Source organism: Cupressus sempervirens, chromosome 6 (assembly GCF_028749045.1).
Source record: "Cupressus sempervirens isolate cs-2001-9-10 chromosome 6, ASM2874904v1, whole genome shotgun sequence".
Taxonomy (NCBI): Eukaryota; Viridiplantae; Streptophyta; class Pinopsida; order Cupressales; family Cupressaceae; genus Cupressus; species Cupressus sempervirens.
The window spans coordinates 96,224,106-96,242,695 of record NC_143123.1 but is presented as its reverse complement, the minus strand read 5'-3'; the positions used below and the strand labels follow the sequence as shown (position 1 = coordinate 96,242,695).

Here is an 18,590-nt window from a genome sequence, read left to right as displayed (position 1 = left end):
TCGGTAGACAACTAATAATATTTCTCTCTTAGTCTAAGCACACTAGAAGTCTACTTGACAAGTTTCAGATGCAAGACTGTAAACCTGCCTCAACAACTATGGAGAAGGGATTGCCACTGAAGTTATCAGCCAAATCTGATTAGCCTGCAATAAATTAAACAAACATATAGGCAACTAGTGGGCAGTCTCACCTACATCACTGCAGTTAAATCTGATCTCAGATTAGTCGTGAGCTATATCTCCTGCTTTATGAAAGCACCAAAAGCTGGTCATTGGGCTGCAGCAAAGCAAGTGTTGATATATGTAAAAGGTACTTCAGATTTTAGCATTTTGTATAGTAGGTTATACAGACACAAATTGGACACCTTCACTAGATACAAAAAATCCACTTCTGGTACAGGTGTTGTAACAATGACCAGCAAGAAGCAGCAGGCAGTGGCTCTTTCCTCGATTGAAGCAGAATATAAATAACAGTTAAGGCAGCATGTGAGGCAGTTTGGCTCCAAACGATGCTTTTTGACATGCAGATGTCACAAGTGGGACCTTCTCCCTTGTACGCAAACTAGCAAAACCCTAGTCTTCCATGAACTTACCAAGCATGCTGAGCTTCATCATCATTATATCCAAAAGCTGGTAGAAGATAGATCAGTTCAGCTGTAGTATGTTCTGACAAAAGATCAGACTGCAGATATTATTTATATACAATTAATGGTTAATAATTTAAATGATTAGTTTAGATTCTCATAGTTCTATTTACTTAGAATCTTTCTATTTTGTCTTTGATCCTCCTCGGTTTCTTTTTTCATCTCTCTTTGATAAACAAGCAATTATCATTGTGCAAATTGTTTCACATTTAAGGCCCTACTTGGCAGTTCAAAAGAAGATTTTTTGTTGTGTTCTTTTCTGTGTTCCTCCACTACTTGAGCTCTCGGCCCGACTATTTAGGTCATTGTTTTTCAATGTTATGAAAATTGATCAAGAGTTACTTGAATATTATTTATTTTCCATGCAATCTTGTATGAATACTTTATAATGGAAAAACGTATATCCTTTAGAAATTATTTATATAATATTTTTTGAAAAATGCAAAAGAAATCAAAGAATCACAAGTGCACAATAGAATTACTATTGCTAATTTCTAGGAAATCTTGGAAAGGGATATTTCAGCCTCCATCTTAAGTGAATTGGACTTTCAAAGATCGACTCTTGAAGAGACGCAGTAAAAGTGAGCCTTTAATTAAGAATGCAGTGCCTGTCAATACTGCTTACAACCATGGAACACCTTTAAAGCAAACAGAACAGAGAATGAACTTGTCACTACATTTATTGTGCTCTGACACAATAACGTAAAGTGAAAACAGAAAAGAGCACATGCTGCTGCTTTATTTACCATTTTTTTCAATATTTATAATGAATCATCAGTGACCGTGCTGTGCTACATTTTACCTCACCAGTTGTCTCAATTATGCAAGCATTTTGACAAGCTCTCAGAATTTTTTACTTCTTGCCAAGATTAAGGATGATCCATGCCAGGATTCACTATAGGTATCCGTATTGGAAAGTTTATGTTGGACAAATCATTCCCAATTAAATATCTCCATTTGAATACCTACTCCAAATATTTAAACATAAGTATCAGACTGTGCCGTTAACTCTTCCATACACAAAGAAACAGTCCTAACCATTTTTTCAGAGTTCCATGATTCTCCACAAGTTGTGCAGGTAGTCTGGGTTGCTGAGCCGAGCAGACCTTGCCGAGTTTTTATGACTTGGCTTGGGTCATGAAATTAAATATATATATATAATATGAAGGGTTGTTTTATTTTGCCAAGTCATCGCTGAGTTGTTAACGAGTTGTAGCCGTCAGCCGAGTCACGAGTCAAGTCGGCCTTGCCAAGTTCAAGCCAAGTCCGAGTCTGGGAACTCTGCGATTTTTCTTTCAAGTTTCTGGTTAATAAATACATATTAGTATAAATTCAGGCCCACCATTCACAGTTCATTCAGACATATAAGACTCTGTTCTCAGATAGAGTTACATTTATTGATTGCACAAAATACTTGAGCTAGAAGAAAAATCAGACGATTATAAAGTTAAGTATCCAAGACATTAAGATACTGCTCTGCCATTAAGTTGTAGAAAGTCTTGGGGTTTCAATGTACCTAAGATTTATATTGATACACTTTAGTGTTCATTCAGACATATAAGACTCTGTTCTCAGATAGAGTTGCATTTATTGATTGCACAAAATACTTGAGCTAGAAGAAAAATCAGATGATTATAAAGTTAAGTATCCAAGACATTAAGATATTGCTCTGCCTTTAAGCCGTAGAAAGTCTTTGGGTTTCAATGTACCTAAGATTTATATTGATACACTTTAGTGTTAATTGGTGAACTACATAATCCTAGCAGTATATAATCACTTCTTGATGTAGGATTAAGTTTTTGATGTTGTCATGATGAAATTATGATCAAGGAAAAGATAAAGGTTGGCATTAGTAGAGTAAAGTAGTATGTTTCAGCTATAATTCTTATGATGGCAATGAAAATCCATGAAAAGACTGAGTCGATGAGTTGTTATTTAGCATTCTATTTCAACTCTTCTTGTAGCATACTCAAGATCTTTCCAATTTGCGATAATTGATTTCTAGAACTTTAAAAACTGTTCTCTCTAAGAAATAGTAAGCTTTACCTAGCATTGCGAGCAGCTTCCTCCAAATGTCCTTGCTTTGGAGGACCATTGGGCCATTCGCATTTTGAAATTTCACAATGAATGCCTACAAATAACAAAAACCAACATCAACTGGTAGTCGTAGAATATAACAATTGCCCCAGGTTCCCTTATCCAACACTTATAAAATGCAGACAAAACAGGAGAGAGAGAGAGAGAGAGAGAGAGAGAGGCAAAATTTTGAGACATAGACCTGTCATAATTTTCTTGTATACATATAAGCTGTAAAAGCTCACCAAATTCTGAAAAAGGGCTAGGATACTATCATAAAAAGTCTCTCCAAACATGCATAAAATTTGCAAATCAAGCTTCTAATATGCTGTACACATCACAAAAATACATTAAAAGATTTATGACGATCATTTCTTCAGAAAATTTAGCAACAATATGTTTAAATCCCAACTCTGAGCACCCCAAGCACAAACAAGCCCCTTTAAACCCAAGGATACTTCAACACTAAGGATTCCCCTTACTTCAAGACCACAACAGAGACAACCATCACGCTTATGGGATGGGTTAGCAATGGAGCTGAGGTTAGGTCAAGGAGAATAGGACTACAAAGGTAGGTGCCCCGCATATAAATTGTCTATATGCACCTGGAGAGAGGCAGCAAAACAATATCAATGTGTCACTTCCAAGTTCCCACTATTAACTCAGATGATCAACTCAATAGTTAGCCAGAAATTCCAATGAAAAAAGTGAACAAAATTGATTTTTTATTTAAATTCCCTTTTCATGGATAAATGCCACACTCAAGAAAACTCATAATTATTAGTTAACAAAGAAACATGATAAAGATCATGCAGCTTCCTGAAAAAGGACACCCATTTTTGGTAACTTCTCACTTTTTGAATTCAAAGAATTTCCTGTTAAATACATACCTAGACCTAAAGATACTTTTGGTCATTTGAGAGCGCATAAGCTCTTCCTTCCACAGCATATATCATCCCTAAGGCATGTTTATGTGATGACCTGCCCCCTTTATTGCTCTTAAAAAGTTTATCTTTCAGCAGTTCTGAATTTTGTCAAACAGTTTGGGAGCAATCTGGAAACTTAGTTACAAACTGATTTTGTAAGCTGAAGTAGGAGAGAGTATGATGTTGGTGTTTGCTAAGTAGTTTAGTTCAAGGATCAAGGGAAGTGTCATGTAACAATATTTTGACAAAATAGATATGACATTCAATACAAATTCATAGAAGTTTACTGTATTGTATTTACTGGTAAACAACAGTAGTAACTTTTCACATTAATCAGTCATAGTAATGCCTCTCAAATGAATGTTGGTGCTAATTTCTTACATAATAAAAACAATGATTGATGTTGTAACACTAGAAGAGCTTCAGAACTTCTTCAACAAGTATGGAGCCTCTGTGATGCAAGAGCATCTTGCATCCAAAATAAAGGGGGGGCATGTTGAAAGTAAAATTTAAAAATTTAAAAAAAAATTTTAAAATGTGGAGGAGAGAAAAAGTGACGAAATTAAAGGAGAAATAATTAAAATATATTAAAAAAAAAGGAAATTGGAGAAAAGAAGGGGAAAAAAAGGGTATTTCTATTTTCGAAGTGCATAGGTGGTGTAATAGAAAAATAAAATAAAAATGGTTGTCATTCCATTTATCGAGGTGTGTAGGTGGAAATTCTAGAAGGTTGTGGATATTGTGGAAGGTTGTGGATATTGTGGAATTCTAGAAGGTTGTGGATAAATCATGCATTGGGTGGTAAGTGCCTATTTAAGCAAGGCATATGAGCATTTCTAATCAAGCTTTGGAAAGAAAAGCTTCAAGGTGTGAAAGCTCGAGAAGTAGAAGCTTGGGAAGGTAAAGCTTTGGAAGGTCAAGCTTCAAGGTGAAAGCTGGAAGGTGTGAAGCTTGAAGGTGTGATGTCTTCTTAGTAGAAGCTTGGAGAGAAGGAGGAAGCTAAAGGGTGAGTTTTCCTGAGTCTGTGGACAGAGCGCCGAATGTGAGGCAGTTTACAGCAGGATTGTGATGGAGTTGTGAGAGTGTGGGCAGAGCGTCGAATGTGAGGCAGTTTACACTTGGAGCTTGGATAAAGTTGGAAAGAGCTAGTGACTGCAGTTTAGAAACAAGGAGGTTGCTTGGTGGCTTGCAAGCACAAGTTGAGATCTCGGAGGTTTCTACTAGAGTGTGGATCTGGACTTACTTGGGCTTGGATTGGATCTTGAGGGATCTTGTAGAAATGTTATTGTAATTAATATTGGATTTTCAAGTATAATAAAATTGTTTGAAGCATTTTGTCATCTCTTGTCTTCATACTGTTGCATTCTTGGTTATGAGTTGGTAAGGGTGGTGTGGCCTCCTACATCAAGCGGTATCAGAATGTACCTCCATCAAGTGGTATCAGAGCGTACCTTCATCACTCTGAACCCTAATTTAGCTACTTCAAGGAGTGATTGGAACTTGCACTACACATCATGGCTCTAGTACAGCGTAATGGCAGCAATATGATGGCTGTAAATGACTCTCAAACAGACTGCAGGTCCAACATTGCCACTATTGTTGATGGTTGCCCTACAACAACTTCCTTATGTCCGATTTATGGCTAGAATGGTACTTCTGTAACACTTCTGAAACCTGTACGTCATCTAGGTGACAACTCCAGCTTGTACAACATTCATAGTATCATGCATCATAGCTAATATGCAGGCATACACTTCCAAAAGTTGGTCAACTCGTTAAAATACTATCACAGCCATTGCCTTTCCAATCCTAACACCAATCTTCAGATTTCTGCTATCAATTCTGTACTGATACAGTAGTTATTATGGTCTCCCTTGACGTCTTAGTGGATTCAGACTGAAAAACAACTGATCCTTGGTGTCTAAACGTATTGTGTGGAACAAATAGCATGATTACCTTCTAGCATAATGAAGACTTCCAAATGCTAGAAATGTTAGCAGACTTACTTCGAAAATGGGGCCGATTGAAGCCTGATTTCTCTTGCCTAATTCTGAGCACAACTTTCAATGAAATGTTGGGGCTACATCCAATTTCTCAAACGTCTTGAGGGGTTTTGTCCTCATGAGTAACCAGTCACATTTAAGCTATGTTACCCTAAGTTTCCGGGATGAGGGGACGTGGGGACAGGGAAACGGGTTTCCGAGACGGATTTTTTTTTTCTCGGAGCAGGGGACGGCAAGGGACGGTAGTGGGAACAGCTATATAAAAAGTAGGAAAAGTTTATAATATATATGGAAATTTTAAATATTCATATAAAAACATGGATAACGCATGCATATATAAATTATAGAACCTGAACATATAATGTTTGTGTTAAATAATTTAACTTTAGAGTTCACATGAGAGTGGAAATCAAACAAATTATCAAAACTAAAACATTAATTTTATGGGACAGCCAAGGGAAAGGTTTCCGGAAGTTTCCGAGTTTCCGAGATGAGGGGACGTGGGGACAGGGTCAATTTTTGCCGGAAACACATCCCCAGGTAAAATAGCATTTAAGCAACCTTTTTGTTTGCATAATAATATATTCCATGGTGTCAATCCAATGTAGCTCCACGCTTTTATAACCTCAATACCAAGGAAGACACAAACAACTAGGCAATGTGGGATAAAAAGCCAATTTCGTCTTTTAGTCACTTAAGTTATTTTTGTCATAAAGTGACTTTAAATCATAAAGTAACTTTATATTTGCATTTTATAATATTAAAGTGACTTTATTATTATTAGTTACTTTATAGTAGTTTTACGCTAGTATAGGGTACTTCAGGACGACACGACACTAAGGCGAGTTTCCGAGACACGGGGAAAATGGGCCTTATTTTTGGGACAATGGGGGGATGGCGGCAAGGGGAAGACGGACCAGAGAGGGGTGTTGTATAGCATACATATATAACTTGAAATGCTAATTATGAAATGATGTTTCAATAGTTCACACATACCAAATTAAAATATTTGAACATAGCAAAATTGCAACATGAATTAGAACCATTGACATTCAACATAGTAACCTATGACATACCCAATAGTAACATTCAAAAATCAAAATTCAAGTAGAAATTCAAGTACACATCCCAGCGGCAACATGGTTGCAGAATGGCGGAGGTGGGGGTGCTTGGGTACTCAAGTACCCAATGCAGGGACGTCTCGGGGATGGGTACTTCAAAGTTTGGGAGGGGAGTGAACTTTATAATAACATCAAAGTATTTAAATTAATCACTTAAGTCACTTAAACTTTAATATCTCTTTGTATCAACCAGTTTTCCCAGATCTTAATTAACAACTTTCATATAAAAGAAATACAGTTATTACTTCATTGTCATAAGAAGACAATTATATCAATTATGTTCATGTGAATGAGATTAAAGGTTACAATTACTTAAACATAAAATTCATAATTAACACCTAAAAATACCATCAATGAATTTACTATGGAAATTAAAATCTACATACTATGGAATTCGATCCGAAAATCAATGTAGGGATGCTTCTATAATCACCCAGATTAGTCCACAAATATCACTTAGAATCAATTGACGATTACCATCAAATACCACTATATCATTTAGGGCATCACATACCACAGTATCAATTAGGGCATCAATTATCATTGGATCATTTAGGGCATCTGATACCACTGTATCAATTAGGGCATCAATTACCATTGGATCATTTAGGGCATCAGATACCACTGTATCATTTAGGGCATCAATTATCATTGAATCTTTTAGGGTATCAAATACTACTGTATCATTTAGAGCGTCAATACCACTGTATCATTCTTTTCCTTCTGATTGCCTAACTGTGGCAAAAACATAAGATTAGAAGATATGCTCATAATCATTATTCTTATAAATGAAAGACTGAAATAACAATCCATCAGATAAATCTATCTCTTGCAAATAAATGTATTCCACGTTCAGTTAGAAGATCAACCGATCTAACTGGTTGCCAATTATATTGACGATAAGGGTTGCTTTCATTTAAAGAAATGACTGTAACGATGATACAACTCAATTAATCTTACCTTCTACTTAAATATACATCTTAAAAGTAAAAATACCTATTTTTCGACAAACGTTTGAATGCATAGCTTATCTTTATCTGATGCATGTCCATCATCTTGTGGAGAGGGGAAACATTGTCAGGGGCTTAACCACCCAACCTCAGACCATAACTTATCCCCACACAATCTCACACGAGAAAGGCCCTCCCTACCCAAAATAGACATGGAACACCTTGTCAGCCACTGAGCATCCTAATCTCTAATCACACCACTCGACTTGACATCAGGAGTAAACAATAAACATGATCATGCATAAGCTATTAAATAATTCCTTTTAAAAATTAAAAAAATACATTCTTATGTCACATCTAATTTTGTTTCATGTTATTGCAAATTATTTTCTCACCTCTTCACCCTTTTCCTTGGCTATACAGCCGGGTGAGTCCCAGGTGTTTGAATCTTAGAGCAACCCGCTCTTTCTGTTCATCCTCAACTGATAAAAGAATATTATATGTTTTCAGCTTATCAAATTTCTGTGATCTAAGAAAATTAGCTATAAGCATTGCAGAATAATATCATTTAATTCTGACTTCCAACGGCATAAATAAATATGAAATCATGTCATGAATACTTAGCTTTTATTCATCTTAATCGATGATGTTATAAATAAGGATGATTTGCTTCATAATCTGGATTTCTATCTAACTGCTATAAAAATCAGATTGCAGAAATAAATATCATTCGATTCTGATTTCCAGTGGCAAAAATAGTTCATAATTCCATGTCATGGATACTTTACTATGCTTATTGGTAAGCAACTCCCTAAAGTTATTCAAGTGTGAATAAGAATAAATTTGCAGCTTACTGCTTTGGAAATCAAATTGTAATAACAATTGTTAATGGAATATAGCAATAATTGGAAATGATTAACCACATGACCTGGTATAAATCCGGAAATGTTTGGAGTCTTCCTAAACAATAATGTATCAACTCTTCTTTGGTTTGCTTCCAAGCGTAACCACAGTGTGTAAATACAACTTCAATCTTTAGCATAGAAGGAACGACATACAGCAAACTGTATTAAGAATGACACTGCTATGAATACAAAGGTTTCCGAATGGAATTTGCAAAAATTCAATTGGTTTTTGCAAAGTATCAGTTGTGGAATGAAGTCGAAATGAGCAAGGAAAATGCCAAAAAACAAAAGAAGTCAAGAATGTGATTTCTTGTATATCCCCTCTCTCCCGACCTCATGATATAAAAAGGATTAAAAGGACTCTTTGGCTTCCAAGAAGCCGTAACATAAAAGAATGTCTTGGCTTTTGGACACCAAATAAATGTGTCAAGTGTTCAATCAGTTATAAGCAAGAAAAGAATATAAGGATGGAAAAAGATTTTAAGGTTAAATTTGAAAAATATTATGGTTTATATCTATCTACGTACATGTAGATATATTGGTGAGGTGGCATCATTTTATTATAAGAAAATAATATTATGGTGTCACTTTATTTTATATCTATGTGTACATACATAGGTATATATTATAATAATATAGTGAAAGATCAACAAAAACCTTTGAGGTATGCATTATATTAATTAAGTTAATTTATGTTTTAAATTGTTTATTTAATAGCTTATGCAATTCCATCAATTGTAACCTAATGTTCAAGTCGCTAGGTCCTCAACTATGATGATTCACGATTCATACCCATTTGCCCAGTGATGGTGATGCTCCTGTGCCCAATTCTTTTCTAACAATGCTTCCACCCCTTCGACGTGCTTCTTACAAGAAAATTCTCCGCAGTTAAATCATATTACCATAACAAGTTATTTAATCATAAATAATCATAAGGGCTAACTGCCTTTTCAATTCGACAAATTCATGATAAATAATCAACTAGCACGTTATCTTCACATCAAATTACAACGACTAACCATCTTACCATTTCGCAAGATTATAACAGATTTAACTGTCAACTAACTTCATGTGAATCTCAACGGCTATATGAACATTTTAAATTAGGTCAAAAATTGGGATGTAACACTCTTGAAATACTTGTCTAATTGCAATGCTGTCTAAAATAGGAATCTCTCCTCATAATTCCCCATGTGACCAAATACACTTTCTAAAAATAGAAAGGGTCCATCTCTATTACTCCTGACTAACTATACATAGTAAGTATGGCAAATGGAGTCCAAATGATATCAAACAAAGGCCAAATCCATAAATCCCTAAATGTTGGAGATGAATCAATCCTCAGAAGACCCTCTAACCATCCTCATTAGCCTACGAGGATCCAATATTGGGCTAATCCCTAAAATTCTAATGCTGGCAACAAATGGGGACATTATAGTCCTCCCTTCCCGAGATTGCTTGCCCTCGAGCAATCCAGCAATCACAGTGAACTCCAACCTCCACCTAGATCCCAAATGAAGTAGTATGTGACACCCCTATTAACATTGAACCAACTGCATACCATTAAGATTATCAGGACCAACAACATAACCTGCAGTATAGCACTCAAAACTTGTGCTAATGATATAGGAGTTAGAATATCACCAGAAGAATTCCCCACAAGAAATACCTTTATCCTGGTCCCCACCCATATAATATAAACTAGAATGGAATCTTGATCAACAATCCCTTGAAGAGATGTAGCTACAAGAGAACCATATGCATTCATGCCAAACTGTATCAACCATAGGTGTAGCCATATCAAAATTTGTGGACATAGGAACATTACCAACTGCCGCAACACAAAACTGAATCTTTACAGATGGTGAAAACTGAGCTCAACTCCACTTAGGTGAGTGATCAACATCAACCTCAAACAACGGATTGTCATAAGACAATGTTGCATCCATGTCAAACCTAGGACTATCAATGAAGTGAACATCAACACTTTGTTGATCAATAGTATAACATGACTCTATCACTACATCGCTCACCTCATCAACATTAACAAGTGTAATATCATCAGAGCACACATATACAACTACTTGCACACTATTAAACTCCTCATTGGAAGGCTCAAACGACAAAGAAGTGGCTGCTGATATGACAGTATTCCTGCATGCCCCTACTCCCACTATCACTACATCACCATCAAATACATGATCCGGGGAACTAATGCCCACAACTACATCATCTGACTTAACCTAACATAAATCTTAATCACATTCCACCTCATTTGTGTCCAACCCATGCAGTGTCTCATAAGAAATGTCATGCAAATTTGAAGCCACAACTGTATCATCACATTTTGCTCTTAGAAAAAGTGATATCATTCTCTACTCAAATCTCATCTTTGAAATCAGTTGGGTCAGTCGTTTGTGATTTTGATTCATCTCATTCACTAGCACATCCAACTGTTTCACAATACCTGTATCTCAGAATCTCTCTCCATTAGCGGAGAAGTATGCCCTCTGCGGGTGTAATGAATACCAAACCTTCTGTCACATCCATAACACTCAAAACCAAGTCCTCTACCTATGGGTCAAAAGAAAAGTGATGAGCACTTCTCACAATGTAATGCCAATAAGAACTCCCAATCTTTGTCAAAGGCTCATTATCAAACTGGAAATCAAAAGATGGCTCCAATCTCTGACTCTGAACTATTGGTAGCACAGGATCATGGGCAACCCTCTCAGAAAGCCCAACCACAAAATCCCTATTGCGAAGCATTGTAGCCAAGGTCTCTACAATCTTCCTCACCAATCATTGAATAGCACCAAAGCCCCGAATGAGAGCACCCTCAGATATACTATATGAAACCTCCCGTAAATCTGAGCTCTCAAGCAAATACTCCATGAATGACTCAGTACAGTAGAAATTATATGTGGAAGCATCAATCTGCTCCCCTGTAATCCATAGCTAATCTCTCTAAAAATGTGACAATGCCAACTATCCAATGCTACTAGCTATATGAAAAGAAGAAATAGATTCACTTCCAGCAGAAGGAAGCAAATCACAATGAGATCATGTCTCCATTAATGCTCTTACCTCCTTTGTACATACTACACTCATATACTGGACGAATGCGTTCGCCACATCATCACGTCCCTCATCCTCAACCATAGAAGTAAACTCACCACTAACCACAATATGTAACTGAACAAGGTCTGGGGTTGGTGTTGACTATACCCGTTCTAACTCTGCGGTAACCTCATCCAACTATGACTATGGCTCCTAAAGAGCCAACTGAGTATACTAAAGAGAGTCCACCGTCACCTCAAGCTCCTAGGTGAGCTCAACCACCTTCTCCTCTTTCCCTAACAATGTCTCATAGCAGGTGCTACCCCACTCCAGAAAGTAATCTCTATCATCAACTAATTGAGAATAACTATGCTTCAAGATTCTAACAGCCTCTCGAAGTGCATGAACCTCTGCTAGGGAAAGACTACTATCACTGTGCTCATTTAACACAGGAGCACCCCAACCAAATGTAGCTAGCATATGACGAATGGCATCATAATGATCAAGAGATGAAGCAATGTCACTATAACTCACCTTCAACTAATAAGTCGCATGATCCCTTTGTAACCCCTGACTCCTATGCAAGCTCTGTGTCTCACTAACTGCACTGTGATAGGAAACTAAATCAGAACTGTTCACCACAAGATCACTCATACATGTGTTATCATCCTTGCACAACTCTGCCTCCGAGATACAACTACTATGTACCTCAAACAACTCCTTCGAAGAAATAGAAGCCCTCACAATATCAATCGCCCCACATGTCTCAACTTCCACCTCAATAGTAAGATCCTGTAAACATCGATCATGGGACTCATCCAAATCCTCCTCAAAGTCATCACCCAACATCTGACAAGGGGTATCATACCTAGTGCAACTCATAGCCTCATCCAACAAATCATCAGACATGTCCATACTATCTGCATCCCCATCACTTAATAGAGCCTCAACTATCGTCATCTGACTCTGTGCACATTACTTTATGCCAGGCTGTGAATCAATAACGCTAGAGCATGAACCCACATCTACTGACTCCACTGTAACACCTAAATCACCGGCATCACAACTGAGTGACTCCATACATGCATCGGTCCCACCCGAAGAAGCAACTGCCTCCTACACTGGAGCAACACTATGACCACTCATACAATCCTCCAAAAATAATTCCCACCTTAAGAGAACCTGAAGTATCAATAGTAGCAACTACATCAACTGTCTCTGCACTAACTGCAACAACTCTGGGGGCCTCAACGTGTTGAGGCTTAGTGTCGCTATCTACCAAGGGTACTCACACATCTACTGATCTCTATGAAATGGGTTCATCATCAATAGGACTAGCAGGTGTCATACTAAATACAGGTACATCTGCATCATGGGCACTTCTCAAGGGAAACTCAAGCTTCCTTCCCTGCAACCTTGATGTCGGCCTTCTAAAGGCAAAAACCATAAACCTCGCTACCCTCTCAACTATTTCTGGATCCAACAAGCACTCTGCCAACCTCTGTTGATAAAGCTTAAGTTTTTCCATATTCTCTTGCAAAGCATTCATTTTCGTGCTAAATTCCTCATTAATCCACCGGCTTCTAGAACTACCAGTCTTCCTATGTCTATCCATAGAGAAAAAAAGCTAGAGTGCTGGTCACTCCAAATGCAACAACAAAACTGAAAATAAGATATCTTTACTACTCCACAGGATAGCAAGACTTATAGCTCTGGCAATAGCATCACTTTATTCCTCACATAGAAATACTCTTCCAAACCTCTAGTAGAATACAATTTTCAAAACATTTATCTGAAAATTTAAACCATTCAGATTAAACCTTTTGTAAAATGTTTCAGATGAAATCTCCAATTAGAATATATAGAAAAAAAGCTAGAGTGCTAGTCACTTCAAATGCAACAACAAAACTGAAAATAAGATATCTTTCCTACTCTATAGGATAGCAAGACTTATAGCTCTGGCAATAGCATCACTTTATTCCTCACATAGAAATACTCTTCCAAACCTCCAGTAGAATACAATTTTCAAAACATTTATCTGAAAATTTATAACATTCAAATTAAACCTTTTGTAAAATGTTTCAGATGAAATCTCTGATTAGAATTTCTAATAAACAATTACCGATAACCACACAGGCAGACAGAAAACAGAGATCTAATACCACTGTAATGACCTGCCCCCCTTTATTGCTCTTAAAAAGTTTATCTTTCAGCAGTTCTAAATTTTGTCAAACAATTTGTGAGCAATCTGGAAACTTAGTTACAATCTGATTTCGTAAGCTGAAGTAAGAGAGAGCAATGATGTTGGTGTTTACTAAGTAATTTAGTTCAAGAATCAAGGGAAGTGTCATGTAAATATATTTTCACAAAATAGATATGACATTCAATACAAATTCATAGAAGTTTACTGTATTTTATTTACTGGTGAACAATAGTAGTAACTTTTCAAATTAATCAGTCATAGTAATGCCTTTCAAATGAATGTTGGTGCTTATTTCTTAAATACCAAAAACAATGATTGATGTTGCAACACTAGAACAGCTTCAGAACTTCTCTAACATGTGTGGAGCCTCTGAACCCTAATTTAGCTACTCCAAGGACTGACTGGAACTTGCACTACACATCATGGCTCTAGTACAGCGTAATGGCAGCAATATGATGGTTGTAAATGACTCTCAAACAGACTGCAAGTCAAACATTCCCACTGTTGTTGATGGTTGCCCTACAACTTCCTTTTGTCCAATTTATGGCTAGAATGGTACTGTTGTAACACTTCTGAAACCTATACAGCATCTAGGTGACATCTCCAGCTTGTACGATATTCATAGTATCATGTATCTTAGCTAATATGCAGGCATACACTTCCAAAAGTTGGTCAACTCGTTAAAATACTATCACAGCCATTGCCTTTCAAATCCTAACACCAATCTTCAGATTTCTGCTATCAATTTTGTACTGATACAACAGTGATTATGGTCTACCTTGACGTCTTAGTGGATTCACACTGAAAGCCAACTGATCCTTGGTGTCTAAACGTATTGTGTGGAACAAATAGCGTGATTACCTTCCAGTATAATGAAGACTTCCAAATGCTAGAAATGTTAGCAAACTTACTTCAAAATGGAGCCGACTGAAGCCTGATTTCTCTTGCCTGATTCTGAGCACAACTTTCAATGAGATGCTGGGGCTACGTCCAACTTCTCAAACGTCTTGAAGGGTTTCATCCTCACGAGTAACCAGTCACATTTAAGCAACCTTTTTGTTTGCATAATAATATATTTCATAGCATCAACCCAATATAGCTCCATATTTTAATAACCTCGATATGAGGGAAGACACAAACAACTAGGCAATGTGGGATATGTCAATTTCGTCTTTTAGTCACTTAAGTTACTTTTGTCATAAAGTGACTTTAAATCATAAAGTAACTTTATATTTGCACTTTAATATTATAAGTTACTTTATAACTTTATAATAACATCAAAATATTCAAATAAATCACTTAAGCCACTTGAACTTTAATATCTCTTGAAATACTTGTCTGATTGCCATGTCGCCTGAAATAGGAATCTCTCTTCATAATTCCCCATGTGACCAAATACACTTTTTAAATATAGAAAGGGTCCATCTCTATTTCTCCTAACTTATTATATATAGAAAGAATGGCAAATGGAGTCCAAATGATATCGAACGAAGGCCCAATCCATAAATCCCTGAATGTTGGAGATGAATCAATCCTCAAAAGACCCTCTAACCATCCTCGTTAACTTACAAGGATCCAATATTAGGGTCATCCCTGAAATTCTGATTGCTGGCAACAAATGGGTACACTACAGTTTATGCTAGTGTAGTTGGAAAATGTCAGCTTGTCACAGGCATAGTCACAAGACATCAGAATGTCTCATGAAGCTGGAGACCAAGGGTTGACTTAATGCTTACCAAATCTCAATTAAACTTGTAAGCATTGTCCAAATGCCATTCAACCCAACTGCCACAGCAGCAACTCAGAAAAGAATTGGCTCATTTGACCAGTAAGCTGAATCATAAATACAATTGCTCATTCATCAACAATATTACTTGTCTTCTTATTTTCTATTTCAATTGGAGCTATTCTGCAAAAAAAATTAAGAAGATGAGTAATATCATTGAAATTGTCCATGGCTCCATGCTAACTTAAGTTTGCCGTATGTTATATTTATATTTACTAATTTGTCCATTATTGCTATTACAAGATAGGATGCAAAACCCTACATATATGTTATGTTTTCTCTATTGATATGAAACAAAGGAAACTCACCACCATAGGTGCTTTGTTCCAAACAAAAGGCTAATTTTAACAAAGAAAAAGGGAAGTAACCTTTTTGGAGGATTGCATTTGGGAAAACCAAGGAGATTGTAACCAGGAGAACGTAAGTAAACAGTATGGTGATCCCAAGGGATGTCACAAGGATGAAAGAAAGAAGAGCAAGCAATGCACCTTTCGGGACAATTACCCACATTGAGGATATCTGCTATAAGAAGATGAGAAACCTTACAAGGAAATAAAAGAACTTAATATGCAACCAACCAAAGCACAATAATCAAGGAAAGAATATTGCTCTTGTTGTGCATTTTTTGCATGTGTTGCATATTCACACGTCCAAATAAATATACATATAGATATAACTATGTATGTGCATATATATACAAACATGTGTATATACATAGTATACATATGCACATACACGTCCATATACATATACATTGGATATGTTTGTGTGACTGTGTATGTATGTATGAACCTGTATGTATATGTATTATATACGTATATACATATAGGCATATAGGCATACATAGATTGTGAACATCCTTCAAATGCTTCCAAAAAAAGCTTAAACAAAGTCTATCTGCAACATTTATGTCCTTCAAGCATTGAACACTCAAATAAACTTACTACAAGCAACTGGCAGTCATAAGCTGCTAAATTTAATCAGATCTACAAAAAAAGGTACTTGATTGTGCCTGCCGACTAGGATGCTTAGTTGACTATGCTCTTTTTAAACTTGTCTTTCCAAATATTTTCCTTTCGTACAAGTAGCTTGGCATGTTTCAAACTCTCTAATATCTTAAGATTTAATTCCTATAGTTCAAAATGTCACACTGACAATGTAAGTTGTAGCAATAAAATACTACATTTCTAAGTTCACTCCAAGAGAAGCAACAAAAGAGTGAAGGCAGTTCTCCTCACAAGCTTTTCCTGTGTAATGTACGTTGCAAAACTCAACGAATAGTCCAGAACTCCAGGATTCTATCCTAGACTTATTCATATTCCATTTTCAAATCAAACTTAAGTTGTAGGAGTTAACAACATTTACTGTGTTCCAAATTTTTCATTTACCATAGAAAACCAAAAAAAACAATTATATTGTCAAGAAATTTAATGTACAAATTAATTTGTGCATTTCCCATAGAGATGCCCAAGAGGTAGTGACATGATAACAATGGAAACTCAAAAAAGAGTGGCCTAATTTCAAATTCCCCCCCACCACTATTATAAGGTTGGCAGATAGCTGTAGTAAACAAGTGGCAAGGTTATGGTGTAATAGTTGTGAAAAATGTTTAAGCATAACCAGTGTTACAAATATTATGAATGCAGTCCAAGCATGCACTGCACCACATTAAAGGCAACCCATAACGTCTCCCAGGATTTACTGGGCACAAAGTTACCAATTTCCATAAATCATTTCTCAACAACTCTCCCTAATTGTATCGAGATATACAATTATCTGGAATTCATATGCAGGAGAATAGTAGTGACAAATAATCATATTAAAGCAGCATTCACTTCTTTTTTCATTGTTTAATAAATATGAACACAACCTTTAATCAGAAAAAGAAGAAAAGACAAAAAAAGTATAAACATGGATTTTAGTAAATAATTTCTACCACACAAAATTTCAAGTATTTTATAAAACAATACAACTATGCTTTGAGATATCCATGAATCTATTCCAACAATAAAGCCTAAGGATAGAAGAAATATTTAATTCGGGAACTATGTAATCAATCAAATATATCTGCCAACACAAATTAAGTCATTAGTATCTGATGCAATATCAATATAGATGATTGGAATATATCAAGGGTGCACTCATTCACAAATGCCATTGATTTAACAAATTAAGTTTGAAAATTTTACCGATCTTTAAAACCCATTTTTGAACACAAGTAGCTTCTTTACTACTTTCAGAACGAAGACCATGGTCAACTATAAAGGCCTCAAGTCCATCAACATAACCACCAGTCATCGCATTTTCACCAAGTTCAATACACTTCCATCGTGAAGCAAGCATACACAATGCCATGCTGTCTGCACCACCTGATACTCCAATTGCTGTGTCACAGAATTCAATCAGCACTTATTTGTATGTAGACATATCATATGCTTGACGAGTGCCATTGCACGAAAAGAAATGGCACCAAAGGAAAAAATCTACGATTTGGAAAAATTAAAAATATTTATGAATTCACAATTAGTAGTCAAAAGAATCACACTAATGTACCTAAAATCAATGTAAGACTGATTATATAATATATAATAAGGAATTATTTTACATAACAAGTATAATGTTGCTATAAATGGGAACAAAAACTCTTCTAGATTTCCCTTCTATAAGTTAGTAATATTATCAGAAAAAATAAAATTATGTGCTGAAACAGCACAAAGGCTCTCCCATTGTAAAGGATACCTCCTGGAAAAGGAGAACATGCAAGAAAATAGAAGTTTTGTTGACAAAGGCATGTAGAATATTAATGAAATACCACATGAAGACATATTGATATAACAGATATGCCAGAGTAAAAAAAACATTTAGCTTCTTCTGCATGTCATTAATTCTGCGGGTATGCTTTCTTGAAGCGTACAG

At 36.1% G+C, this 18,590-nt stretch overlaps 1 protein-coding gene across 4 annotated transcripts in view; it reads right to left on the bottom strand.

Moving 5' to 3' along the window:
- Positions 1-18,590, bottom strand: part of RSY3 (Adenine nucleotide alpha hydrolases-like superfamily protein) — a 246,350-nt gene that overhangs the window by 214,244 nt on the left and 13,516 nt on the right. For 3 of the 4 annotated variants that reach the window (XM_089786909.1, XM_089786908.1, XM_089786911.1), the window contains exons 2-3: positions 17,864-18,058; positions 2,691-2,775 (exon numbers count right to left, since the gene is read on the bottom strand). In XM_089786909.1, coding sequence (XP_089643035.1) covers positions 2,691-2,775; positions 17,864-18,058 — 280 coding nt within the window. The remainder of the gene's footprint in view (positions 1-2,690; positions 2,776-17,863; positions 18,059-18,590) is intronic. The other variant, XM_089786910.1, reaches the window with a different exon arrangement.